Genomic DNA, 27748 nt, shown 5'->3' on the forward strand with positions numbered 1-27748 from the left:
CCTATAACAGATTTAACTAGATGCCACTTCGAATCAAAAAAATCCCCGGTAAAATGGCTGAATAAACAAACAGAAACATTTAAAATACTTAAAGAAAAATTAATAAACCCACCGTTGTTAAAACATTTCAACCCAAGCATACCAACTGTCATATGGACAGATGCAAGTAAAATAGGAATCGCAAGTGTTTTATTACAAAAGGACGAAGTAGACGAATTATTACATCCCGTATCATATATTTCTCGACGTGTCACTGCCAATGAGGAAAAGTATAGTGCAATTGAACTAGAACTGTTAGCAATAGTGTATGCGCTTGAAACTTTTAGACCATATGTGTACGGTACACACATAGAAATATGGACAGACCACGCACCATTAAATATTTAGACAATCTTAAATCACTATCAACCAGAATCCAGAGATTAAAAAGTAAAATTATAGACTACGACATAACAATTAAATATAGAAAAGGACGCTTAAATCAAGTATGCGATGCTATGTCCCGGAATCCAGTATTTGAGCCACCTACTATAGAACATGAAATACAAAAAGATAACGAACTAACAATTTGCACCGTAAAAACGATTAATATACAACTAGAGCAAGCACGTGACGATACATACGCTAAAATTATTGAAGCAATACAAAACCCAGAACTTTCTAACCATACATGGATAAGAAAATCTAAAAATTATTTTTTAAATGAAAATCAAATACTAATGTATAAACATTTATCTAAAGGGCAAACCATGAATTTAATCGCATTACCAAACACCGTATAAACGAAATCTTAAACGATTTCCATGATCACCCAATTTCAGGACACTTGGGATAGACAAAACATATACAAAATTATTCAACGATATTTTTGGCCTACTATATATAAAGATATACGAAAATATGTAACATCATGCTTGAGTTGTCAAAAAAGAAAATCAGATAAAAAAAGCGACGTATGGTCAAATGCTAACGTCACCAAAAATTATAGGTACGCCGTTTCGGAGATTTACAATAGACTATATTGGCCCGATAAATCCACCAAGTAATGGGAATTCATATATTTTGGTAGGAACTTGCGCAACTACTAAATACGCTATAGCAAAATCATACAAAAACGCTGATGCAAAATCAACAGTTGCATATTTAATAGACATAATTTTACAATTTGGGGCAATAGGTGAAATACATTCTGACTGAGGCTTACATTTTAAAAATAAATTGGTGAAAGACTTGCTAAAAGCCCTAAACATAAATAACACAAATTCAATTGCATACCGTCCCCAGAGCCAAGGCCAGACAGAAAAATTTAACGTGACTTTGATAGATATGATAAGCCACTTTGTACAAGAATACCCAAAAAAAATGGAATCTATATTTAAAATATGTGTTATTCGCGTATAACACATCAATTAACGATACAACTAAAAACACACCGTTTTACCTACTGCACGGATATAATCCAAAATCCATATTTGACCACAACTTTATAAGTAGGTACAGAAACATCGCCCGAAATTTTACTAGAATTAGAAAAATTAAAAAATATTCGAGACGAACTCCCAAAATTATTAGCGGATAGGTATTTAAAAAATAAAAAACATTATGACTCAAATAAGGTACAAGTAAAATTTGATATAGATGAAAAATTACTAATTAAAGACGAAAATAGAAAATCAAAATTTGCTTACAGGTTTATTGGCCCGTTTAAAATAGTAAAACAAATATCAGACGTAACTTACGTAGTAGAAATAATAAAGAACGGACATTTAGTAAATGAATATAAACACGTAAGTCAGTTAAAAAAATTTAAAGAACGTTAAAAACTATGTTGCAATAAAACATATTATAGTAGGTATAAGATGTATATAATAGATATAATGTATAAAAAATACGGGAATAAATAATATTATCAAAAAAGTTTGCCTAATGAAAATATATAAAATGTTTTTACAAGGCATCAAATTTTTTTTATTGTATATACAGCAGTAACACAACGAAATACTTATTCTCTCAAAAAAAAGAACAGTAAAATTAATAAATGAAAACACAAGCAAATATTGAAATACAGCGTTGTGAAATAGACTACGAAATGCTAATAAACTAGGTCAATGTGTAAATCAAAAATCAGCAAAAAAATCATCGCTACCTATTAAAAGAAACATATAATATGAAGAATAACACAATTCAGTTTCTTACACCAAACACAACGCAACGGTTTAATTTTTTCCCCACCATACAGTCTGGTATTAATTTTCAGTACTCAAAAGTCAGTTAATATTAATTTAAATTTTTACATTTCAATTAATTAATTTAATTCTAAAACTAGTAACAATATATTTTATTACTAGACACGTAAAACAATATTACCAAATAACTTAAATTCAATAGAAGACAACCTGGCAATAACAAAAATAACAAATGGATCAGGTATTTATTACGAACCACTATCTAAGTTAAAAACATATACGGGTACATTTAATTTACTGATACACGTAAACATTACAATTTATTTAGAAACATTTCGAAACATAGATGAATTATTAAATAACAATGCGAAATTATGTAAAACTGAAACTCATGGTATTTCTTCAATCTGTAGCAATTTTTTACCCACTTTACATACAACAAGAGTAGAGTTAAACAAACGATATAAAAGCTTAATATCGCTACAGACAAGTAATAGAGTAAAAAGAGGATTATTTAACGCAATTGGAAATTTTGAGGAATGGGCTTTTGGAAGTGTAGGTGATGACAGTTACCAAGAACTACAAAAAACAATTCAAAAAACTAATGACAATAGCGGGAGAGCAGTATCCTTAATGAAAACGCAATCAAAAATAGTACAATCTACCATAAATCAAATCACAAACGTATCGTCCACATTATCCCAAAATTTTATTGAATTGCAAACTCAGTATAATCAGATAATTTCAAAATAAATAGCAAAAATAATAATTATTAGAAGTAGAAGTGAATCAAACATTGATAAATTATTTGTTAATTTAAATCTATTACTAACAGAATTTTCATTTGAAACAGATGAATTAATTGACGCATTAACATTGGCCAGACATAATATCCTACACCCGATTATATTGAACGATAATGAACTAAGAAATAATTTAGAAACTATTGAAAAAACATTCGATTCTACACAAACACTCCCAATCAACATTAATAATACAACTTCGATTGAGGTATTCTTAAAACTCGCTAAAATAAGTACAAAATTTGCAAATTTTCAATTATTATTTATTCTAAACTTCCCTATTTGTAATAAAGAAGAATTTGTACTTCACCGAGTATGGCCAATGCCAATAGAAATAACTACAGCCCAATTTTTATTTATTCAACCACATAACCCATACCTAGCAATCTCATTGGACAAACAAAATTCATTTCTTTAACAGAAAGTGACTATATAAACTGTAACACTCTTGGTCTTACAAAAATTTTTTATTAAATAACGTTGTATACTTCAAAACATATTCAATATGTGAAATTCAACTTTTTAATTCAGATAATCAAATTAAATTACCCGAATATTGTGAGGTACGACATGGTTACTTCTATAACGCCCATTTTAAAAAATTACAACGTAATAATTGTTTTGTTTACTGGACAACGAAGAAAATTGTAACAACTATGGTATGTCCTACTCCTACAACAGTTCATACTTTACAAGGTACAGGTATTTTAAAAATACCTAAGGACTGCATTGTATACACACCGTCGACCATATTAACACCACTAAAAGAGACGAATGGTACGGTGTTCACAGATTATTACCCGGAGTTTAACCTTGTTAACTTAGAGCAAATAACAAATAAAATTAAAATAATCCAATCATCAAATATATCTTTTAACTTTTCAAAATTACAAATGCCCAGTCTCAAAAATCTAAAAGAATCCACTAATAATTTAGATTATGTAGTCGCAAATAGAAAAAAAAACGAAAACACTTATATTATCGCAAAAGACGTCATTCATAAATACGGAATATATAATATATCAATATATATATATATATATTATATGCGCTTTAATACTTAGTTATATAATTATACATTTAACGGTAAAAAAACTAAGGTTGTATTGTGTGAGGGAAACAAATCGAGACATAATTAAAACTCAAAGAATAAGAGGTCGAGATAGAATAGTGTAATATTATCAATTAATCATATATGTATTTTTATTTTTTAGCATAAGGATAATTTATTTATTTTTTTTTAAAAAAAAAATCTAATAAAAAAATGTTTAGTAAAAGAAAAGTGTAAAAGCAAAAAAAAGAGAGTGAGAAAGTTCTTTAGATTTATAGCAATATCCATGAACCATAAGCACTGAACTCAAAACATATGGTTCAATCACGGTCTTTCACTACACCAAAGTCATATCCAGGCCCGGACTGGGTGGGTACCGGCCTACTATTCTAGGTAGCCAGGCGGCCCACAATGTATTATTTCGGGAATTTTTAAATGTATTCGTCTCACAAAATTTATAATTGGTAGGATTTATTGATTTTAAGGGGTAAGACTGGTAAGAGGGGGGTACTTTCTTATAACCTTTATATTCAAAAACCATGATTAGTTATGTGATGTTATTCATAATCCATATCACATGATACTATACAAAATAAATTTACTTTGTACTATAAAGTATACGCTTTAAAATTTTAAACAAAGAATTTGTGGAGTTAAATGAAAATACAATATTTTTGTGAATTTATTCATTTTATTTTGAATTAATAATTAAAAATTTCTTTTTTATAGGTTTATAACAAATATTAAAGGTACCTATATTAAAAATATAAAAACATAATTATAAATAATACTAATAATTATTTATTGTATTTAGTTTAGTAATAACAAAAAAAAAGATAATAAAATCATTTTAAGTATACTTAAGATAATAATTTAGACATAAGTGACGATGAAGGTTTTAAATATTCTATAATATCTTCCAATGATATTTGATCCAATATTTCTTTTTCGACCGACATAAGAATAAAAGCCTCTAAATGATCATTCGATATTGATGCTCTAAGACGATTTTTTATTATTTTCAACTTACTGTAAACCCGTTCGCAATTCACTTGACTTATGGATAAAGTTAGAACATATTCAATAGTAGCACATAAATTAGTATATGTTGGCAAATGCAAATTAAGCGAATGAAGCAGTTTATATACACATAGCAAGCAATTATCACGATTATGTATAACATTTGTGTTTCGTTCAAATTCTAAAAAAAAGATGTTTATAATCAACCATCACTTACCAACCATTTTTTATAAATAACATAATATACTTACTTGTCTTAGATATTTCACAATCCCATTCAAGGTTAAGGTCTTCATAATCAAGATCATTGTGTATAAAATCATTGTCTTCATTAGGAGTGTTGTACACATGACTGGTTTTTTTGCATAAAGGTTCCACTAACTGACTATATATTGCAGCAAAATGTTCCAATTCATCAATTAATTTTGATCGATTAACTGATGACAATATTGAAAGTTGACTTAATGCTGACTCAGGAATTAATTTGTTTTTTACATCGTTATAGTATTTTGGTAACAGATATTGCATATCAGCAATAATACATTTATTATTAGCAAATCTATCATTTAAACTAGTTTGCAATTGGTCAAGAATGCTTTGAAATACTTCAATTTTGAATTTAAGTTTTAGGTCAGTTGGTGCTTCATCATTACACATTTCATCAAACATCCGTTTCTTACGTCTGATCCTCGTCTCAGGGAAGTTATCTTCAACAGTTATTTCTTCAGATATTTTAGTTTTGGTAAAGCTACTATTCATTTTTAAAGTGAAATCTTTAGATGCCTTTACAATATCTTCAAAATTCAATCTACTTATATCTACAATGCACTTGTCCACCATTAGAAAAGCACTTAAGATATCTAAGTTTTTTGTTTGTAGGTATGTGGAAGTAGGACCAACACTTTTAAAAATTGGAAGGAAAATGTAAGCTGTTATTATAATATTAAATTCACACAATTTATCTTTTAATGAAATAGCTTCAGAAGTTGTTTTTGGGTCGAAAGTTTCAACAAAATGTAATGCATTTATTATTAATGGAAATAAGCAATCATCTCCTTCAAATACCCATTTCAAAGCCTTTTCACGGGACCACCAACGTGTTGCACCTATTTTCTGGAGCCTTCGCAATTTTTTTTTTGACCAGTTCCAAGTTTTTCTTGTGTTTCCTTCCAGACATTCATTCTCTTATAAGAATCCGAAAAAAAGGTGGCTAGTCTGTTCAACAATCCAAATAAACTTAAAGCTGCCACATTTCCACAAATATCACAAACACGTAAATTTAAAATATGCGCATAGCACCAAATGTACACACTATTTTTATTTTCCGTCATTATGTGGGCACGAAATCCATTGTATTCCCCCTGCATATTAGCAGCACCGTCAGAAGAAGATCCAATAATATTTTTGAAAAGAATTCCATGCTTAGAAAAGACTTTGGCGATGAGCTCATACATTCCCTTTCCTAAAGAGTCTGTTACCTCCACCACACTAAACAGGCGTTCTTTGACTTTTGAGTTGAAAACATAACGCAAACAAATAGCTGCTTGATCATTAGCTCCTATATCTTGAGTGCTGTCAACCTGTAATTTAATTTAAATAATTATAAATTGTTTGTATCGGATATTGTTAAACATACCTGAATACTAAATTGCCGATCACCTAATTCATTCTTTATTATTTTCCGCATAGTTACTAATATAGCTTCTATTATTTTATTTACTGTTGTCTTTGATAATAAGGTTATTAAAGAGCCTCTACCTTTAGAATTAGATTCAACATTTTCTCTGCGTTTTTTGCTACGTTGAAGTGCTTCAGTTAAATATTTTTTTAAAACAGTATCATTTTCTGCAGTAAATTTTAAAAGCTCCAAAAAGTTCCCATGGTTAATATTCAGGTCTTCAAGATCGTATAAGCCTTCATTAGTACCTCGATAGGATAAATTTTGTTTTCCGATAAATTTAATTATTTCAAACACTTGTTTAATAACATGAACTCTTTCCATAACTTGTTTTTTTCTGATGTTCATCATATCCCTAATTACTACAAATTCTATGTTATTTTGGTTTATTGCTAATAAATATGCTTCGACAGCTAATGAGTGACCTTTACTATTTTAATGAGATTCAATAGCAGAATATATATTTTTGAAATTGGTGCAACCACTGTTAAAACTACTAAGCACAGATGATGTATTAAATGCTATGCATATAGTACAATATACAGCCTTCACCACATGTTCATTTATACATTCAACTGTAATCCATTTACGGGGCACAATTTTCTCATTAGAATCAACTCTGTTATAAATTCTCTGCAAATCCCAAGATACATTTTTTAACAGTGATGGTTGGTTAGGATGATTTTTTTCAATAAACTGGATTTTTTGAAAAACATTGTTACTATTGGAAAGCTTAAAATCAAGAGCACAGTCACCACTATCGAATAAACATATATCATTACAAACCTATTCAACAAATAAATAGGTACCTATGTATAAAATCAATATTTTTAAAGCAAAGCATTAAGCAACATCACATAATATTTAAACTATAAAATTAAAACTTCAAATTCTCTATTGTACACATTAAGTTAAAAAAAAAATAAAATTTACCACAAATCTGAAATTCCAAATCCATAATTACCCACATAATTATTTAAAAAACTTACATTCAATAATTTTGTACTACTATTTTCATTCTGTAAATTCAAATCAATACTTGCTAAACTATCATTATTGGGTGAGTGTGAATTATTTGTAGGTACTACATCTTGTAGTGTACTAATACCCTATGCAAAAAATTAAAAATATAAAACAAACCAATAATATGATCTTATTTGCAGTAATCTGCAATTTAGAAACATTCAATTTTGAATAACTAATAACAATAGATTGGTCATTACTCATTCATTAATATTTTTACCTTTACTGGTTTTGATTGATTTGTTGCAAACATATTTGTTATTTTTTGGCATGATTTTGCAGCAACTTTTAATTGTAATTCATTTTTTACTCTTTTTTTTTCAGCTCCGCCTTTGAATACTTTATTAGTAACATTTTTTTTTAAACAAGGATCCATTCTCAATGTAATTTATTTGTTACAAAAACAAAATAAAAATAAAATGCATAACAAAATAATTAGTAATGAACAATAAACACAAATGTAATAAACATAGAAAAACAACGAATTAATCTGAACAGTAAACGGTCAGTGGACGTCCATTAGACATAACGACAACGTGTTATCATAATATCATTTTTATTTTTTACTTTATCATATTATTATGCACGCTAGTTTCTCGCGCCGTTAGTACAAAACCATAGAGTAATTAGGTACATAGAGACATAGAGATAGAATATTACTCTATGTACAAAACATATAGACCTTAATAGTTAATATCACGGCCTTAGACTATTAGGTCTGGTGACTCGTGAACTAATAATGTGCCTTTAGTGTCCAGGACCCCGTCGAGTGGCGCGCTCTATTTGTGAAACTTGATAGTTTATTTAGGAGATAAAATTAAAATTGTCGATGCCAAAACGGCTCCAAATTGTATTACCTAATGATAGAGACATAGAGTGTTAAATAGAAAAAAAGCACCACTATAACCATATAAAACTAGTTAAATAGTTAAAAAAAAGGTGGGTCAAGGGGGGAGAAAATTCTGAGATATATCTGTCTCTGCAATAAGTGCAATATATACTATTGAGGCTTGAGTAGTGAGTACATTAATCAAGTTTCTAGACAATTAATCGAGCCATCCATTATTTTATACCTTCATACATAATTATTTTTTTTACTGTGATCATAAACTTATAAGTTGTAACAATGCCAAAACGATGTTCATTTTGCGATTGTTCTACTTTAAATGTACCTACATTTCGTGTCACTAAAAATCGCATTGAAAGTTGGACATCAAAACAAACAAAAAATTATTTATTGGTGACAGAGTATGCCAATCCCATTTTCCCCAAGAGGTTTTAAAAACTCATGTTATTAGTAACTTGCAAGATAGTAGTTTAAGTTCTAGAGTAAGTATTTATGACAATGATTAAAAAAAATCATGTCATAAATTAAAAGATATTCTTCTTGCAGACAATTTTAAAGGAAGGAGCTACTCTCCTACTAGTCCAGAGACCTACTAGTATCGATGATAGTGTTGATGAAATTATGGCCTTGCCTCTTAAAAACAAAATTCACCTGATTATCTAGAATTAAAATCTGATAGTTTTGAACTGGTAAATATTAATAAAACTGTTGCAAAAATATTCTAAATACACATAACTACATAAGGATACTTTTTAAAAATAGTACTTAACTTATATAAGTATATTAAATTATTTAAGAAGGTACCTATATTAAAGAAAAAACAAATTTTGATTATACTATTAAGTAGGTACCTACATAAATAATTTAATCAGAAATAAATTATAGAAAAACAGTATTGTAAAATAATAATAAATACATTATTTAAGATAAAAAAAAAAACAATAAAATTGCCTGTAAAATTTTATTTTTGATTGCTTTATTTAGTATTTTATAACAACATTGAATTATTAACATTTAACACAAACTTAAATATAATAATAAACATGGTATTAATTTTTTTTAATAATTGACATTATTTTAGAAACAGTACACTAACAAAAGAGTAGCTACAAGAATAGTTGTGCATCAAGCAAAAAAAAATTGCCAAGAACTATTTTCACCAGTTGAAAATATTGATGATGTAAATACAATTTATAAACAATTTATTTTGATTCTAAATCTATTAATTTTCCTCCAAATTGGCAAAGAATAACTCCTGCAAACAAAAAAAGTGTAATGTTTTGTAAAGTTTTATTAAAAGACGATTTAACACCATACTTTGAAAAGGCAGTAATTATTGATGAGCAGGCCACAGTTAAACTGTTTTTATTCAACAGTATCCAAGTTAACATTGAGAAACTTGAATTCACATCAAATATAATTTTAGATCTTCATGAAGTAGAAAATATTATTTTAAAATTTTCCAAAGCTACTATTTGTACTGGTACTTTTATTCCTTCAGAATTGTTGAAGTATAAACCTAATACAGCTTGGCATTTTGATAATGATGAAAAGTTTCATCATTCAAAATGCTTACTAATTAGTTTACCATCAAGTTTCCATGATAATTCTTTGAATACTCCTACACAAACAACAAAATGTAAGTTCTGTTTTTCTATATTAGATTCTATTAAGAAAAGAAAAAAAAGGGAAACAAATACAAGCAAATGTAAACGAATATGTATTAAGACAACACCTAATAAACATAGTAAATTAAAACTTTTAAGGAAAAATATAAAGAATATTAGACAAATAAAACAAAGAACAAAAACCCAGCTTCAAAAATTAAAATTGCAAGTACAAAATTACCAAAAAGAATTTGAAAATTTAGATGGTTCTGTTTTAATAAAAAATGTTGAGTCCAAAATTCCACAAAACCAAATTTTAATAATTAAAGAAATGTTTTGCATCATCTAATAGAAAAAATCCAAAAGGAAATCGCTACACCGAAGATTGGATCATGCTGTGTATGTTATTGCATATACGATCACCAGCAGGTATGCATTTTTAAAAATAATCAATTGTTACCATTACCTTGTGTCAGGACAATAAGAAAATATTTAGCACAAATTCCCACAACGTGTGGATTTGATAAATGTTTTTTTGAATTGTTTAAGAAACATTTGTCTGCTAAAAATAATTTTCAAAAACATGGACTTCTCATCTTTGATGAAATATCATTGAGGGAAAGCATTTCTGTCAATTCTAAGACATTGAGTTATACAGGTTTAATCGATTTTGGCAAAGACAGTGAAGAATTGGATAATCTTCCAACAGCAGTAGATATCAATTCCAAAGCTACTCATGGATTAGTCTTCATGTTCCAACCTCTTGCTGATTCGTATACACAACCAATTGGAGTATTTGCATCGAGAGGACCTGTAAATGGATTAACACTTGTAAAATTAATAATTAAAGCCGTATTATTTTTAGAAAAGTCAGGTGCTTACGTCCATGGTTTTGTATCGGATGGAGCTCAAACAAACAGACGTGTATGGACAGAACTTGGTATTAGTGGAAAATTAAACTCTTCTACTTTTTATACAGAACACTTTGTAGATGAAAACAGAAAGTTCTTTGCTTTTTCAGACACTCCACATTTAATCAAATGTGTGAGAAATAGATTATACAACAACAAAAAGCTGAAAGTACCTATGCCAAAATAATTTATATTTTAGTAGTAGTTTAAATAATTCATTTTTGTGTAATAAATATAAAAATTTCAGATTAATCCAAATGAAAATTATGTTAAGTGGGAGCATTTTGTGACTTTACATGAACAAGACAAAAAAAATTGTAGCAGTCAATTAAGGGTTTGTCCGAATATTACAGCTAATCATATCAGTTTAAATAATTCTTGTTTAAAAATGAGAGTTCGCTTAGCTACACAAGTTAGAAAATTACCTTCACAATTTTTCTTTAAAGTTATCATCCAAATTTATAATAAAATTATATTTTAGATTCTTAGCAAATCAGTAGCTGATGGTTTATCATTTTATAGGAAACATAAAATTGCAGAAATGCAAAATTGTGATGCAACAATCAATTTTTGTCTTGTTTTTAATGATATGTTTGATGCCCTCAATGCTAAAGTCCTGTCAGGGAGTCCATCTAAAATCAAAAAATTATGTGGTTGATAAATGTGGCTTTTATTGTATTTTGCTTGGCTTTTTGTGTGCTTGTATTAATTTATTATGAACCCTTTGGTTGTTGTTTTTTGTTTTTTGTTTTATAATTATATTGTCAATTGAACCATTAAATGTTTTTTAGTTGTCTGTGTTTCTATGATGTAATAACAAAATTGATTTAAATATTTTAATATTGTATAATGTGAATATTTTATTTTATATACCTTTATTGGTTTACTTTAACGTTCTTTAATGGTTAGATAACTGGGTCTTTAATGTTTATATTTGGAATTATAACCGAACGTGAATTGTGATTTTACCATAAGCACGGCAGAAGGTGTGGAGTTAGTTTGTGATAAGTTACATGTATAGAAAATTTGATTGAACTAAATACATGATAAATAATTACAAGATTTCCCTATAATACAGTAAAATATTACTTAAAACCTATTAGATGTAAATATTAAAATTAAAGTGATTTAAGATTATATATATTCTATTATTAATATTTTACTTATTTTTTTCGTCGTGATTTAAATGGGTTCTTCTGGAGCAAACAGGATCACAAACGACCACCATCCACCCTACATTTTTGCAAGTGTACAAGTGCTTAAGTATTGCCATCTTGAAACCTCCCAAGTACGGAAATTGTACTGTAGAAAAAAACAGATATTAGTAGTCATCTAATAAAAATATCAGATATACAAAGTATTTATACCAGTACAGAACCTTCAGCATTGGAAAAGCTACAAAAAAAAACTTGATGGCTTTGTAAATCAAGGTGAATGGGAATTTTCTGACATTGTTGAACACGATTATTCCATTGCGCCTATTGTTGACTGTTTGAAGTACTATGTGGCAGGCTACTTAAGTCATCAAGTAACTAAGAGATCAAGTTGCATAAAATGTAAATCAGCATTTACTGTGTTATCAAATTTTAAACCAGAAGCTGATCTTACAAATATTAAAAGCAGAGATGGTTTTAAAACACCCAAACCCATATTTGTACAACTTAATAAGTGCTATTGAAGATGAATTATGAAACATGTGAATAGCAATACAGTTATTGATGATATTATTGAAGGTTTGATTACTCAGTATGGTTCTTTCACATTTCCATGTATTGAACATAAAGACTATATAATATCGTTTACAATAAAATATTATATTAATATGCGTTTAAGACAATATACAAGACAATCCAATCAAGAAAAAGTGAAAGAAAATGCTAAAAAAAAAAAATTATCCAAATTTTGTACTTCTTAGAACTTTTAAACTATATATAATAATAAATTTTAATTTATGCTATGAATTTTAAAAGAAATAGAACTCTTTTAATAATGTTGTGTTTATTTAATTAATATTTTCTTCTCTGAGTACCTAGGTACTGGCTTTGTTGAAAAACTTATTTCCTCAATTAATTGTTGTTATATTATTCCTTATTCTTTGAAACGATCTAGTTCTTGTTATTTTCTCTTCACGTACTAATACTACAAAATACTTTAGTCTTTATACATTATACGGTGTATAAAGTATTTGGTATATAATGTAAATGAGAATGACATTTATTATGATAGACGATAGTATTATAAAATATAAAATATAAATTTAAAATTATAATATAGGTAATATGGTTCCACATTATTTTTTTTTATCAATCACAAACTTTGACAAGTAGAGCGCGCCACCTGACGGGTCCCGGACATTAACGGCACATTTATTATCGTGTTATAAGACGAGAGTTGCATAGGGCTGGTTAATATGTGCCCGGTTGCATGAAAACAGTTCGTAAATGTTGGATTATGTGAATAAATTGATAATGGAAGAGAGAGTATATGGATTTAAAGATTGAATTGTATGTAATAATGTATAAGTATATAATATATTACATAGTTTCAATCAGTAGATTATAGATCTATCGCAAAGATCGGGAATCATGGGATACATATTATTTTGATAATAAATAGCCATAGAAGATAGATAGATCTTTAATCGTGCCATCACGGTATAGAAGATATTATCTTCTACACCGTGGTGCCATAGATATCTATGAAAATATCTATGAAAAAAACCAAAAAACTGGTTAGGTTGTTTAGGAATTTATTTATTTTGTCATCTGTCATAATGTTAATTATTATTACACATATGTATAAATATATTATATATACAATATACATAATATTATATGATATGCATTAAACACGATAAATACTAAGTTTACTGCCAAAAGCTGATTCAGTGATTCAGACTAGATTTGATTTCAGTATAAATATTTTATAATATACTAAGGTTTTCTATAATCGTACCTTGAGATCATTTAAAAATTATAATTAGGTACCAAGGTGCTATAAACAAATAATCTGTTCACTATTCTGTAATTTCAGTAAAGATTTTTTCACTGCCGCGGCTGCAGCCTACTGTGCTGTAGTACAGTAGTACAGTGGACCAGTCCGGCCCTGGTCATACCCGTACACCAATCCGAGGACAGACAATGGTAACAGACATCTCTAAATTCAACACAGGTTTAAAGGCTGGTGACATCCATGGAAATGGACATTTCTAATATTCGACTGAACGGGTTTCAGGAAGAATGATATTTCGACTGATTAAAATTGAATAAAAAAAAAATAATGTAAATTTGTTATAGATTCATTATGGGATGTAAATGTATATAATATGGGTTTGTATATATATATGTAAGAAAAAATATGGGAAAAAGAATACTTACGGTAATTATTAAAAGAAAGGGAAAGGGTTCTCGTAAATAATAAAAATAACAAGGTCAGTTAGAAACTAGCCGAAATTTTACAATGATAAAAAAAACATGTTGTTGAATTTTACAAAATATTACGTAGATTCGTTAGGTTATTATATACATACACGACTATCAGAAACTGATGAGTCAAATAAAAATAGATATAGGGCGTTCACTAAATAATAAAAATATAAAATGCGTGTGACCGTATTTGTGAAGCCTGGCAAAGCACAGAAAAATGAACTAACTATACGGACATAAATATAAGTGCTGCAGTGTATGTATATTATAACGGCGATCTCGTAACAATGATGTAAATGTAAATAGTATTCAGATTCTTGTAAAAATTGTAATTAATTAATTAATTAAATTTTTTTTTTAAAAAAAAGAGAAGGGGAGTAATGTAACGATTGTTACATATTTATTTATAAACATAATAATATTATACAACCGTAGGTACATATTATATACTTACACATATTATATATTATATAGTATACGTGCATATATGTATATAGGTATATATATGTATGTGTATCGTAGACCAAAACATGTAAAATATATTATGATGAATGTACATTATGCCCCTCCTGTGCTGTCTCATATTTAACTATTGCAAATCTACGGCTAAATAATAATATATGTAAGAGACAGCTAGTTCCCCGCGTTAACACCAGCGAACACGAACTCCAAGCCAGCCCTACGACTTGTAAACGTTTTATTTGGGTAAGAATAAACTTGATGATATATTAATAAATATTTGGATCAATCCACATTTATTTGTACCCTGAGTACCATTTGCTCCCTAGCTACGGTTAACTTATATTCAAAGGAAACCAACTTCTTCCCTGAATATCATATATTTAACGGGTCATCCCCGACCACGTTACAACATATTTACGGTGTATCTATTAAATATCAGAAATAAGATATCAAATATCTGATTTATTAAGAATATTCATTGGATATCATGTTAATAACACATACAGAATATATTGTCACTAATATTCATATGATATCTAAAAAAGTTTATCAATAATTTATTATAAATATAATATTATTATATATAGGTAATTATGTATATAATATTTATAAATTAAAAATTACATTTGTATTACCTATATTATATTTATCAATATTATAGTCAATATCATATTATTAATACCAACTACCAATAAACCCATAAAAAATGCTGAAAATATAGTATATTATACGTTAATGGACGCCGGTTTTTCAGTTGACAGCAATATTATGTTATTCTCTATTTCTCTCCCATAACTCATAAGGCCATAACGGGCATAACATCACTACGTCTTAGAGGCACAGCGCTTAACGTTACTCTTTGCCTCCGGGTTTGTACTTAATATGTTCATAAATTACACCAAATACTATACAAATAATGATTAATCATTTAATGAATTTATAGCCCCGTCCGGGTAAATAAAATATTTTGTCATCAGTCGAAGTCGGACTTCAAAATTGGTAACCACGTGCTAGTTGCTTACGTATTTTTGAGTGAAGTTAACCTAAAATTTTTGTTTTAAAAACAAGTAAAACCCACAGATATATATAAATACTAGATAGCCGACTTGGAAATGATTTTGAAGCCCACAAAATGGCCGAAATTCTCTTATCTAAGAGGTAAATGTTTACATATTCACAACATTGATACAGAATATCATTGTTATCAATTTAATATTTATCATATGAATATTAGACAATAGACATTCTAAGATCATGATTTTTAATTTTTATAACTCATATTATTAACTTATTAAACAGTTATATAAATTATTAATAAGTACCTACCTACTTTTTGAAATACTATTTTCTTATGTGTTTATATATTGTTCAAAGTAAGATATAATGAAGTAAATATTATATTTTAATGTTTATGTATACATTAAACATTTTTTGCAATTCAAACAATTTTTAGAAGAAAAAACTGATGGAACTGTATCAGTTTTTAAGTGTAAACTTTACCCATTAATATTTTTAAAATCTGAGTGAGTGAAATGTGTACTGCATACTCTGCTATATTTTGTAGGAACAAATCCTTTTATTTATATTGCATCTATCCACTTTTTTGTTATTTCTTTATTTAGAAAGGAAAACTAAAAATCAAAAGATAATGTACCTATACATTCTATTTAAACAATTTTCAAAATGATACTTACGAAAAAAAATGGATACCATTATTTGCAACTCTTTTTCTGTTGCACTGCCAAGCACAGCAAAAATAAACCATTTTGTAAAAAGAATACTACTTATGGCACATTACTATAAAAAACTAAAATTTATTAATTAGATGCCTACTTGTTTAAGAGAGCTAATCATTGTGCATCATATTTTAAAAGATTGGTATGATAATAAAAATGTGTATAATATAGCAATCTATGTATCATATCATATATTATCCTTAATATGTTAGGTATTATAATTATAATTATTTATTTTGGTCTTGCATAATTGATTTATTCATATAGGTTATAATATTTGTATTTTGGCATGGGTAACAACTAAAATTAATTAATCAAAATCATTCTTAATAAAAGCAAATTGAATTTTACTAATTTAATGAATCATGAGTTTAAGATTTTAACTTTTAGTCAAACGTATGAGTTGCAGATTTAATTACACCCTATGTTTAGAGTTAATACAAGTAAATTCCAGCCTTCACCTAGTTTATTTTCTTTTATATTAAATTAAATTATTTGTTCTTTCTCTTTGTTTACATTATTATGTTGTAGTATGACTTAGGAACATAAACGTTTATTTTTATATTTAGTTAATTTATTAAATGAACTCAGATCAACCAAATTCAAGCATGTGTGTATTGGATAAGCTTTAAACTTTTTTATTAAACATGTTTATCTGCATTGTATTTCTCGTTTATTATAATAAATAATATTATTAATGTTATTATTAATTAACTAAAATAATAATAGAATTTAAGATAATAATTATATTTATTATAATTACATATTATTAATACATTTTTAATAGTTTTGTTTCCCGCCATAACATTATTACGGTTTATCACTTTATCATAACATATATTTTGTAAACATTCACCTCTTAGATAAGAGAATTTCCGCCATTTTGTAGGCTTCATAATTTTTACATTGTAGGAATAGGGAGTCGTCTATCTAGTATTTTTATATATCTGTGGTAAAACCTAAGTAACCTTTAGGTAAGTAATTATTATATTACCTAATAACGTCATTATTTCTATAACTATTATTCATTAAATATTATTACAATATGTAATAGTATATAATTCATTTTTATTGAACTTTTTAGCTTATTGAAATGGATTTTTCTAACGAAGAACTTGCTATAATAGCTTTATTGCTTGATGCAGACGAGATAAGAAATAATCAAGCACCCCGTAAGTATTGGGTTCACTCGGCGTGGAATAAGCGTGAAATTGAAGGTGAATTCCAAACATTGTATAAAGAACTTATTGATAACGAAACCAAATTCTATGGATACTTCAGAATGTCAATGAACACGTTCGATGTTTTACTTAAAAAAATTGAGAGTGATTCACAAAAACAAGACACTTTTAGGAAATGCATACCACCTAGGCATCGTTTGGCTGTATGTTTAAGGTAAAAAAATAAATAAATCATAAACATACTGTTGTTATTTTGAACTCAAGTTAAACTTTGACTTTATTTTCTAATAAAACAAACATTTCAAAAAAATATAATGATGATATTAATCAAAGTAAAAATAATATTAATATTAAAATACTATATAACCACTAACAAATATAATTATAAGTAGTAAAAAGTACATTAATAGCTCTTAAAAACTATATTTAAAAAGAAATATTATGTTATAATAATAAATTTTATTATTATTAATTTTATAATAATAGAAGAAATATTTCAACATTTTAAAACTGTATTTAGAAAAATTTATGGGAAACCTAATATAATTATAAAATCAACTAGAAAAGCAAAATTTGTAATTAAAATAGATATAAATTATTTGTTTAGTTATGTATTGTGAATAAAATTATTTTGAAAATTATATAATTATGATAAAAAATTAACATTTAATAAAAATTAAATAAAAAGAAAAGAGTATAATACAAATATTTATAGTACTTAAATAACCATATCAAAAAACATGAAGTATAAAACTGCATTTAACTTATTGCACATAAAATATTTTTACCATTAAAATATCAAATAATATAATATTACAAAGAACTTTATAGGTAAGTAATAGTAAATTACCTATATAAAATAAAAACATTACTGTTGTCTGTTGTAGTTATAAAACTAATACGGTATCCCACTGTTATCGGTTAAAGATGATATTGTTTCTGAAACAAGTTCGAAGGTTTTAGAGTTGCTTTGAGGATTATTTTGTACATTTTGTGTGACAGAAGAAGGCGGAGGAGTCCAAAACCAATTATTTTGAGAAGGTTGATCATACATAAGACGTTGGTTATGCATGATTTGCTGTTTTTCAACTTCTTGGACTGCTGCGAAAATTTTAGTTTTCACTAAATTAGCATGAAAAGGATCAAATGTCTTCATAGTAGCCCCAATGCGGTATCCGATGAATTGGTCGCGAACAATTGATCGCCGGTGAATCGGTCACCAGTGAATTGATCGCGGGTGAATTTATCGTGAATATAATTGGTCGCTAAGATAATTGATCGTCAAACGAACATTTTTAGTTTTTTAGTTTTTTTATAGCAATATTGGGTATATTTCCGAGTTTTATGTTTTTAAAGTTTCTCACAGTAAATTTAAAATTATAATAAATAAATAAATAATAATAATAATACAAAATAATAATATTAATAATTATACATTTTAATTGATTTGTAGTTTACTTCTAATATGATAGTCGTCAAGTATAAAAAATAATAATAATAATATAAATAAAAATAATAATAATATTAATAATCATACATTTTAATTTATAATTATTTAAAGTTGGAGTTGAAAATTATGGGCTATTATTTTTAAAAAGTCTATTTTACTATTATTATGATAGTCGTCACATATTTTTATAATTTTTTCTGCGTGGTCTTTGTACTTCCGTTTAACACCCATCGTCATTCCTGCAATTAGTTGTTCTATTTGTAACTTCATAAGACTCTTCTCCTTTTTGAACGAATCTATACATTTCCATATAGTTGGATGACATGCGTTCAAACTAGATGCAAAGCCATTATGCCACCCTTCAACAGAATTGTTGGTCCGGGGGATATTTTCAAAAATATATTTATGACAGTTCCACAGCGTCACTGGAAATAATGCTGGTTTCCTTCGATTTCTTCGATCAAGACGCCCAATCCATGTATCTTCAAAATAATTTGTCAAAGGTGTTAATATTTCTTCGTTCAGTGAATAAAACTCTGAGTCCAGTAGTTCGTTCCAAGCATTTTCTACATCTTCTTCTGGTACAAAACTAAGTGCTGCCATCATTCTAATTTGCAAAGCAAATTCCGAGTCTTCCATGTACCTTTTTTGGAATCCTAAATTTTGCAAGCGTCTCCAAATGCTTTGCGATAAATGAAAAAAGCACCCACGAACTGATGTGTTGGTAAAAACACTTTGAATTGCATTAATCGCAGCTTTTTCAAAGTCAACCATAATTGATTTTGGATTTAATGATTCGTTCAATGTTTTTAATGCGTTGTAGAAATTAATGTATGTGGTTTCCGTTTTATTTGGTAGCAATGCAAATATTGATGGAAAAACATTGTTAAATTGAATTCCGTGAACAGTGTAAATTTGGTAGAGTAAATTTGGTGACGTAGAAAAAGTTCCATCAGCAAACCAGTGTTCACATTTTTGTAGAAGTTGTAGGTTTTTTTGGGTGGAGAAAATTAAAATTCTATTTTCTACAGGACCACTGTCAAACAATAAAAAAGGTTTTCAGGTTAGGTGGAGCGGCTTGTTCTTTTTGTCGAATACGACGTACTGTTCTCTTTAAGACATACACTGATGGCATTTACCCTGCAGCAGCACTTGTCAACTATCCAATTATAAAAAAAAAACCATACATTTTTAATTTAATTATATAGATATATTTTATAGTATTTTATAGGTATTTATATTTTAGGTATTTTATATTATAGTTATAGGTACACATTTATTATTATCGTTATACACAAATACACACTTAATACAGGTCGGGTCGGTGTGTGAGTGCAGCGTACAAAGCAGTTTGGTGACCGGACGAGCGTATTATTATTATATGTTCCCGGCCCGCAGATTTTCCTTTTTAAATTCATTTTCCGGTATTTTTAATTAAGTTCCGATAATTCACATATTTTAACTTTGTTTTTTATAAAAAAATTTTTAAAATTTTAAAATTTTTAAAAAAGTTTCACATAAAATTCAAATTCAATCAAAATTTTAATTTTTTTTTATTAAATAAACACATTTTTATAATATCCTATAGAATCTGCAATATAAATATAAAAATTAAATAAAAAACCATTTATAAGTGCATTTTATTTTGCATTTTTCGCATTTTTAATTTGAACTTTAAATACTTATAAAAAAATCTTAGTTAAAATATACAATAAATACTGAGAAAGAATTATTTAATATTAACTTACAGAAGTCGAAGCTGAGCTAATTACAGCGCGAGTACTTAAATCCACATTTTGCGTAGCCATATTTTTAATCAAATTAACGGCTTTGGCAGTGTAGTAACCAGTGATAGTTAATGCACGCTTCTTTTACGACGAATGCACGTTCCGTCGTAGGTTGGAGAGTTGAGGTATATAAGTTAACAATAAATTAATAAGATAATTGATACGTTTATTAACTTGTTAAAACAATAAATGAAAAGCCTTTCGTTAGCGTAAGCACAAGTATTTAGCTACCGGAGAGCAAGTGACAACACTGACTTAGTCTAACTGACTCTTAACTAACTCTAATTATATCTATGATGAGGACTCATATTTATATGGAACATGCCGTGATGGAGAATCGGATGATCTACGTCTATGAAGTGGCGTGATATAGTCATAGGTCACTGGACTTCGGAACTACGTTTTTATACTTAAAACGTCGGTTTACTACAGCAGCTTCAATATTTCCACAATCTTGTACATGATTATGTTGTATTTCTTTAAGTATTTCATTATTAAGAGAATGAATACGGCCTTTACATTTCATTTTTTTATATTGGTCACATTTCCATATTGACTTTTCTTCGTTTCCAAATTTTTCAAAAGTATACATATAGTCGTTATAAATTAATTTATCTTTGCCTTTTTCACTCTTATTGAACTCCATTATTATAAAATAAAAAAACAGTAAACACACACAATATCGTACTAGCATGGACTAACAAATGCAAGTATGTAAAGACAAATTGGTACGACCATTGGAATATAGATGACGATAAGTGGATAAGTCGATAACGATCGTATAAGCTTATCTAAGTTATTGCCACGCTAGTTTAATTATCTCGTGTGTACATCATATAATAGTACCTATATACAATTATTACATCTGTTAATCTGCACATTGTAAATTGGATTTACTGTGCGTTATTTAAAATTAAATAAAAGTATTTGAATCTTCTAAAATAATAAACATAAAACTCGGATGTGTACCTATATTAAATATTAACTACTTGTATATTAACTACTAATTACTATAATAAAAAAAATTAAAAATCTAAAATTGTTCGTTTGACGATCAATTATCTTAGCGACCAATTATATTCACGATTAATTCACCCGCGATCAATTCACCGGCGATCAAATGTTCGCGAACAATTCACCGCGATCCCCCCAATGCCCATCAAAAATGCATCTATGGGATCTTTTTGTGAAGTATTTTCTGAGCTTTTCCTGTTTTCTAATAAATACTTCATCAACGTTGATAATGCTGTTTCTTTTTCCTTTTTTTTTTTTTGTTTAGTACTTGAATCAAATTGAATACGCCGTTGTGTTGGCGTAGACACACATGTAGCATTAAAAGATTGTTCGGGATCAGAATTATTTATAATATTATCTGCAGACACATATGTATCTGGTACTTCATACGTATTATCTTCTTCAGAATTATTGCTTTCAATACTTGAAATCGTTGGTCTTTCTTGGAAATGTTGTTTCAAAAAGTTGACTTGGTCTTCATATTTATATTTAAGCAATTTTTTCGATGCTTGACCACTTGAAGTTTTTTGTTTGTTCAAGGTCTTCCTGTATTGATCTCTTATATTACTCCATCTTGCTTTACATGTATTAGCTAAAAATTAGATTAACAATGAAACATTAATAATTAATATTTAACTTAATTTCAGCTAAGACTTGAAAAATTCATTTTAAATATCAATAAAAGTGTTAAAAATTTGTATCAAATTATTTATTATACTATTTTTATTTTAATAATATTATTATTTTTTATAATATTAACATATTATTATAATTTTAACTACTTAATAATTTTTATTTTTATTTATGTCTGAAATATAACTTATTTTAACGAAAAACCATTTTTCGACAAAATCGATTTGGTTATAATTTTACAAAATATGTTAAAGTCGCGAAAATTTGCAAGTAGTATTTTGTAGCATAAAAATCATTACAGTTTTATTATTTATATCAGAGGTTAAAAAATTAAACACAACATTTTTCATAAGTTTTCCTTCAAGTACCTAAGAAAAAACTCGAACCATTATTATAGGAAAATTTTTAAGTGCGTTAGAATTTTAAATTTTTACGAAATTGCGTAACGATAACAAACTATATTTTTAAATATTTGTTATTATTCAAAAAGTATAAGTTGTAGATACTTAAAAATTTCACCAGTTATTTAGATTGATATTTTCTTTACATAATTTAATTTTCAAAATTTTTCGCTTATTTTAATGCTATTTATAGGCATTTTAAATATTCGTTTTTGTTTATTTCATTTTTTATAAATATCGATAAAAAAATTTTTGGCCGACTCAAAATACTTGAAAATTTAATACAAAGTTCCTCATAAGTAAGTCTTATTGTGATTCAAAAATTATAAGAATACATAGGTAAAGTTTTTTTTTTGGCGTTTGAAGTTCAAATATTGACAAATTTCTTCAAAATGATGAATATTTGAAAATTATTTTGTAGTTGAAAATTTATAAAAAAAAAATTATTTAATTAGCTAAGAATTGAAAATTAAATACAAGATTTTTTACAAGTTAAGTTTACAATAATTATAAAAGAAATTGAGCGTTGGAAAATTAAAATAAATTTACCTTAAGTTAAAATTTTTACGAAATCAAAAATTATATTTTTATTTTTGTTAAAATTACTAGTGGTAGAAACTTAAAATGTAAAATTAATATCTACTAATATTTCAGATTTTTAGCAACGGGCGATTCTTTTAAAACAATATCGTATAGTTATCGTTTGGGGCATTCAACAGTGTATGAAATAATGTCAAATACGTGCAAAGCTTTAGTCAAAAATGTAATGCCAGAAGTTATGCCACTACCCACTACAGAAAAATGGAGAGAAATCGCAGATGAGTTTTGGAAATGTTGGAATTTTCCAAACTGCATTGGATCATTGGACGGCAAGCATGTAGTGATTCAAGCACCACCAAGAAGTGGGTCACTTTATTTCAACTATAAAAAGATATTTTCAGTTGTACTTATGGCTCTTGTTGATGCACATTATAATTTCATTGTAGTAGATGTTGGTGCGTATGGTAGAAATAGTGATGGAGGTATTTTTATGAACTCAAAACTAGGAAAAGGCTTAAATAGAAAACAACTGAATGTTCCACCAGATACTGCACTTCCTGGAACTAATAATGAGGCACCATATGTAATCTTGGGAGACGCGGCATTTCCTTTAAAAGAATATCTGATGAGACCCTACCCTGGAAAACAACTCGATGATAGTTCAAAAAGAATATACAACTATCGTCATTGTAAAGGAAGAAGAGTTGTTGAAAATACGTTTGGGATTTTGACACAAAAATTTAGAATATTTAATCGAAGAATCCAAGCAAAACCTGAAAATGCTGACAACATAATTTTAGCTACTTGTATTTTGCATAATTTTATTAAGATTAATGAAGGCAGGATAACATACAATAGAGAAGAAAATTCCAATTTAACTGTAGATTTAACATTACAAAACATTCCAACGCAAGGTGGAAATGCAAGTCAACCAGTATTTCAAGTAAGAGAACTTTTCAAAGATTTTTTCAATTCTACAGCTGGATCAGTTTCATGGCAAAATGAATTCATTTAAATTATATGTAAAACTTAATGTATGGTATATTATATTAAATTCGTTTGTGAGTATTTATGTTATATAATATTTATGTATGAAGAATAAAGTGTAGATTTTGAGGGTAGTTATATGTTTTTTTTATTTTTTTAATGCTTTATAGGATGTTTTTGGGTACTTTCGGGGGTGGTATCCTTGGTGTATTATAGAGGTAAAAAGTAAACATTTTCCAACAGTTTTCTAAAAAATCGAGAAAAACAAACAAAAAAATGACGGAAAACGAGAATTTTCACGAAAATCCAGTTTTCGGCCGAATCGATTTTTTTATATGGTTGTAATTCAAAAACTAATCACTGTAAATACTTGAAATTTTCACCAAATGTTTATGTTAGTGTTATCTATATACAGTTATATAATATTATGTACATATTTTACCCAACAACATTTTTATTACCTATTTTAGTTTTTAATACACTTACAATGCTTAACAAAACATTTTTAATTTTTATGGTATAGGTACCATTTTTTTTCCAATAAACACCTAAAGAAGAGGCTTTGATTTTGATTTCTTATCCTCAAATTCTTAAATACCTACCTATATACCTATTATTATATTTTACATTGTTCTTTACACATAAATACACTACCCGTTACACTCTTAACTATATTATTACACTGACAGTTTTAATTATAAAATGATTCTACCCGCTTCACAGCATAAATATGTGGTCAATAGTTCACTTTGATGCTGATAACTCTGTTGAACCAATTCCAACACATTGGTTAAATAAAAATAAATCCAAATGTGCTTGGCCAAACAACGACTCATCAGCTGATAGATTAAGGAATAATAGAGAAAAGTCAAATGAATTTGATTTTTCATATTTCAGCTGTCGTGTTCTGACTAATAATATAAGTAAGTATTATGATGTGTCCTATTATATAAAATAATGGATATTATTATTAGTGTTTGTATTGATATATAATTATAATTGTTGTATGTTTAAAAATTTAGGTTCCTTAGCTGACGCTGTAAAAAAAGTAAAATTAGCCATGTATACTTCGGATTTATCAGATATAGAAGATAAGAAAACTAAAACAAATAAGCATACAAGTGAAAAAAAAAGAAAAGATATTAGTTTATCATCTAAAAACCCATCTGAACAACTAAGTAAACTTTTTACTATAACTATGTACCTAATAGAATTTCTTTCTTTTAAGATGATCTGTATTTAACTAAAATTAACTATAAGTTAAATTAAAACTATCTTAAAATAAAATTAATAAGCTACTTTTACTCAAAATTAATTACTATTTTCAGTTAAAAAAAATTAAATTTTAGCTTAATGTTCAATTATAATCTCCATTTAATATTGATTATAGTGAATAAAAATCTAAAATATCTTAATTTCAATCTTATTATATTATACGCAGTATTTATTTAATTATATTTTGGGTGCTTGATCACATTCCTTTATAGTTTTAAATCTAATGACATATTGTGGTGTGTTCTTTCATCACACATATTTATTTATTTGCATAGATTTCAAAAAAGTAAAATAAGATAATGCACTGAAATTAGTAGCTGTCACAAATAGTAACTTGTCAGATTATGATACAGACGAAAGCTCAGAAAAATGTAAAACTATTTTAATTAATACATTATAATATAATAATGTATAAATTTAATTTTTTTTTAGCTTTATTCGATGATAGTGATAATGACAAAAATTATGAATTACCAATAGCTGACTGTTCCAAAAAAAGTATACTTAACTATGGTAAGAGTAAGATTAAAGCTCTGTTGTTAAAACTGACATTAATTATATTGATATATGTATGTTTAGATTCTGAAAATGATGAGCAAAATAATGATACTTTGACTGCAGTTAATTCTGCAACTTTAAACCAACATGGTATATGTCTAGGTATTATATTATATTTATTTAAACTTAAGTATCATGTTAATATTTCCAGTTACATATTTTTTATTAGATGAACATAAAAAAAGTTCAACATTGAATATTACGCCTATCTCCAAAAAATATACTACACCAAGCAGGGTTGTTTTTCAGAAAGGTATACAAATTTAAGATACCTATTTATTACTATTATAATAAAACTAATAATACTATTCTATAAATACCTAATCTATATGGTTTTTCAATTAATTCTTTGTCTTCCAATGCAGTTACAGATACACAAAATGTTACACCTTCAACAAGTAATCACCAAAATAAAGCAGATATTCAAAATGTTCAAGTTGCATACTTAACCAATGATGTAATAAATACACCAAGTGTATCTCCTTTAGTGAACAGCAATGAACAACATTTAAGTAAGCAAAATATTTTTTATACAATTTCTATAATTTAGTATATAGGTATAGTTTATACCTACTTATATATAATAAATACACAATTAGTAATACACTAATTCAATATAGTACCTACTTTATAAATTATAATCTTATTGTAGTTTTGAATTATTCTAGGCACTTATGTTTTAATAATGGCTTGATTTTACACATTTTCAGAAACTTATTTTGAAATATTTAACTTCCTTAAAAGTTGAAGTTTCTAATATTTCGGATACTCAACAAGTGATTATTAAGTTGGTTAATAATATCCAAAACAAAACTCAAGTAGACGATTCATGGGCAAATGAAATAGATTATTTTGTTTCTAGTTGGCCAATATCTGACCATGATGGTCTCAACGATATGGAAAATAAAATTAAAAGTGATTCCAATTTTCGAAAACAAGTTGTAAGGTTTTATTTATAAATCGTTTTTTATTTTTATTTGTTATTGTATATAGGTAAATGAACTCGCAAGAATTGGAGGAAAGTCGTAACAAAATATGATATATAAAATGTTAAAAAAAGTTTTTGATGATCATATTTTACTTGGATTCACATATTATGGGTTAAGAAAGAAAGATAATTTTTCTTTGACGGCAATAAATAAAGTAATAATTGGTAAGTTTTATATTTGTGAA

The 27748-nt window shown here is 27.2% G+C and overlaps 5 protein-coding genes and 1 pseudogene across 5 annotated transcripts; 3 read left to right on the plus strand and 3 right to left on the minus strand.

The window, feature by feature from the left end:
* Nucleotides 1–6166: 6166 nt before the first annotated feature.
* On the minus strand, nt 6167–7089 carry LOC126554088 (zinc finger MYM-type protein 1-like). Its single transcript, XM_050209199.1, has 2 exons — nt 6697–7089; nt 6167–6640 (listed from the first exon to the last, which is right to left on the minus strand). Exons 1-2 carry the CDS (start codon nt 7087–7089, stop codon nt 6167–6169), a joined length of 867 nt encoding a protein of 288 aa, XP_050065156.1.
* A 1798-nt stretch (nt 7090–8887) lies between these two features.
* LOC126554078 (uncharacterized) lies at nt 8888–10347 on the plus strand (annotated as a pseudogene).
* Nucleotides 10348–18705: 8358 nt separating this feature from the next.
* Nucleotides 18706–22848, minus strand: LOC126554079 (uncharacterized). The gene is made up of 3 exons (XM_050209188.1): nt 22836–22848; nt 22324–22773; nt 18706–19100 (listed from the first exon to the last, which is right to left on the minus strand). Exons 1-3 carry the CDS (start codon nt 22846–22848, stop codon nt 18826–18828), a joined length of 738 nt encoding a protein of 245 aa, XP_050065145.1. The 3' UTR covers nt 18706–18825.
* LOC126554090 (uncharacterized) lies at nt 21075–22138 on the minus strand. Its single transcript, XM_050209201.1, has 2 exons — nt 21603–22138; nt 21075–21217 (listed from the first exon to the last, which is right to left on the minus strand). The coding sequence occupies exons 1-2, from the start codon at nt 21859–21861 to the stop codon at nt 21120–21122; spliced, it is 357 nt and encodes a 118-aa protein (XP_050065158.1). The 5' UTR covers nt 21862–22138; the 3' UTR covers nt 21075–21119.
* An 898-nt stretch (nt 22849–23746) lies between the features above and the next one.
* Nucleotides 23747–24841, plus strand: LOC126554089 (uncharacterized). Its single transcript, XM_050209200.1, has one exon. The coding sequence runs from the start codon at nt 23946–23948 to the stop codon at nt 24768–24770; it is 825 nt and encodes a 274-aa protein (XP_050065157.1). The 5' UTR covers nt 23747–23945; the 3' UTR covers nt 24771–24841.
* Nucleotides 24842–25472: 631 nt separating this feature from the next.
* Nucleotides 25473–27748, plus strand: LOC126554080 (uncharacterized). The gene is made up of 9 exons (XM_050209189.1): nt 25473–25665; nt 25765–25920; nt 26314–26388; nt 26450–26530; nt 26597–26677; nt 26745–26828; nt 26941–27087; nt 27278–27516; nt 27569–27748. The coding sequence occupies exons 1-9, from the start codon at nt 25473–25475 to the stop codon at nt 27602–27604; spliced, it is 1092 nt and encodes a 363-aa protein (XP_050065146.1). The 3' UTR covers nt 27605–27748.

The sequence above is a fragment of the Aphis gossypii genome, unplaced genomic scaffold (genome assembly GCF_020184175.1).
Source record: "Aphis gossypii isolate Hap1 unplaced genomic scaffold, ASM2018417v2 Contig00429_ERROPOS248183, whole genome shotgun sequence".
Classification (NCBI taxonomy): Eukaryota; Metazoa; Arthropoda; class Insecta; order Hemiptera; family Aphididae; genus Aphis; species Aphis gossypii.

Excerpts from the sequence above, each read along its gene's own strand:
- LOC126554088 (XM_050209199.1), bottom strand. The coding sequence starts at position 7,089 with ATGATGAACATCAGAAAAAAACAAGTTATGGAAAGAGTTCATGTTATT. Across the intron at positions 6,641-6,696 it reads ATCGGCAATTTAGTATTCAG|GTTGACAGCACTCAAGATAT; the intron begins GTATGTTTAACA and ends ATTAAATTACAG.
- LOC126554090 (XM_050209201.1), bottom strand. The coding sequence starts at position 21,861 with ATGCTAGTACGATATTGTGTGTGTTTACTGTTTTTTTATTTTATAATA. Across the intron at positions 21,218-21,602 it reads AGATTGTGGAAATATTGAAG|CTGCCAAAGCCGTTAATTTG; the intron begins CTGCTGTAGTAA and ends CTGGTTACTACA.
- LOC126554079 (XM_050209188.1), bottom strand. Across the intron at positions 19,101-22,323 it reads CATAGATGCATTTTTGATGG|GCATTGGGGCTACTATGAAG; the intron begins GCATTGGGGGGA and ends TCATCGGATACC.
- LOC126554089 (XM_050209200.1), top strand. The coding sequence starts at position 23,946 with ATGTCAAATACGTGCAAAGCTTTAGTCAAAAATGTAATGCCAGAAGTT.
- LOC126554080 (XM_050209189.1), top strand. The coding sequence starts at position 25,473 with ATGTGGTCAATAGTTCACTTTGATGCTGATAACTCTGTTGAACCAATT. Across the intron at positions 26,531-26,596 it reads AAAAAGTATACTTAACTATG|ATTCTGAAAATGATGAGCAA; the intron begins GTAAGAGTAAGA and ends ATGTATGTTTAG. Across the intron at positions 27,517-27,568 it reads CCAATTTTCGAAAACAAGTT|GTAAATGAACTCGCAAGAAT; the intron begins GTAAGGTTTTAT and ends TATTGTATATAG.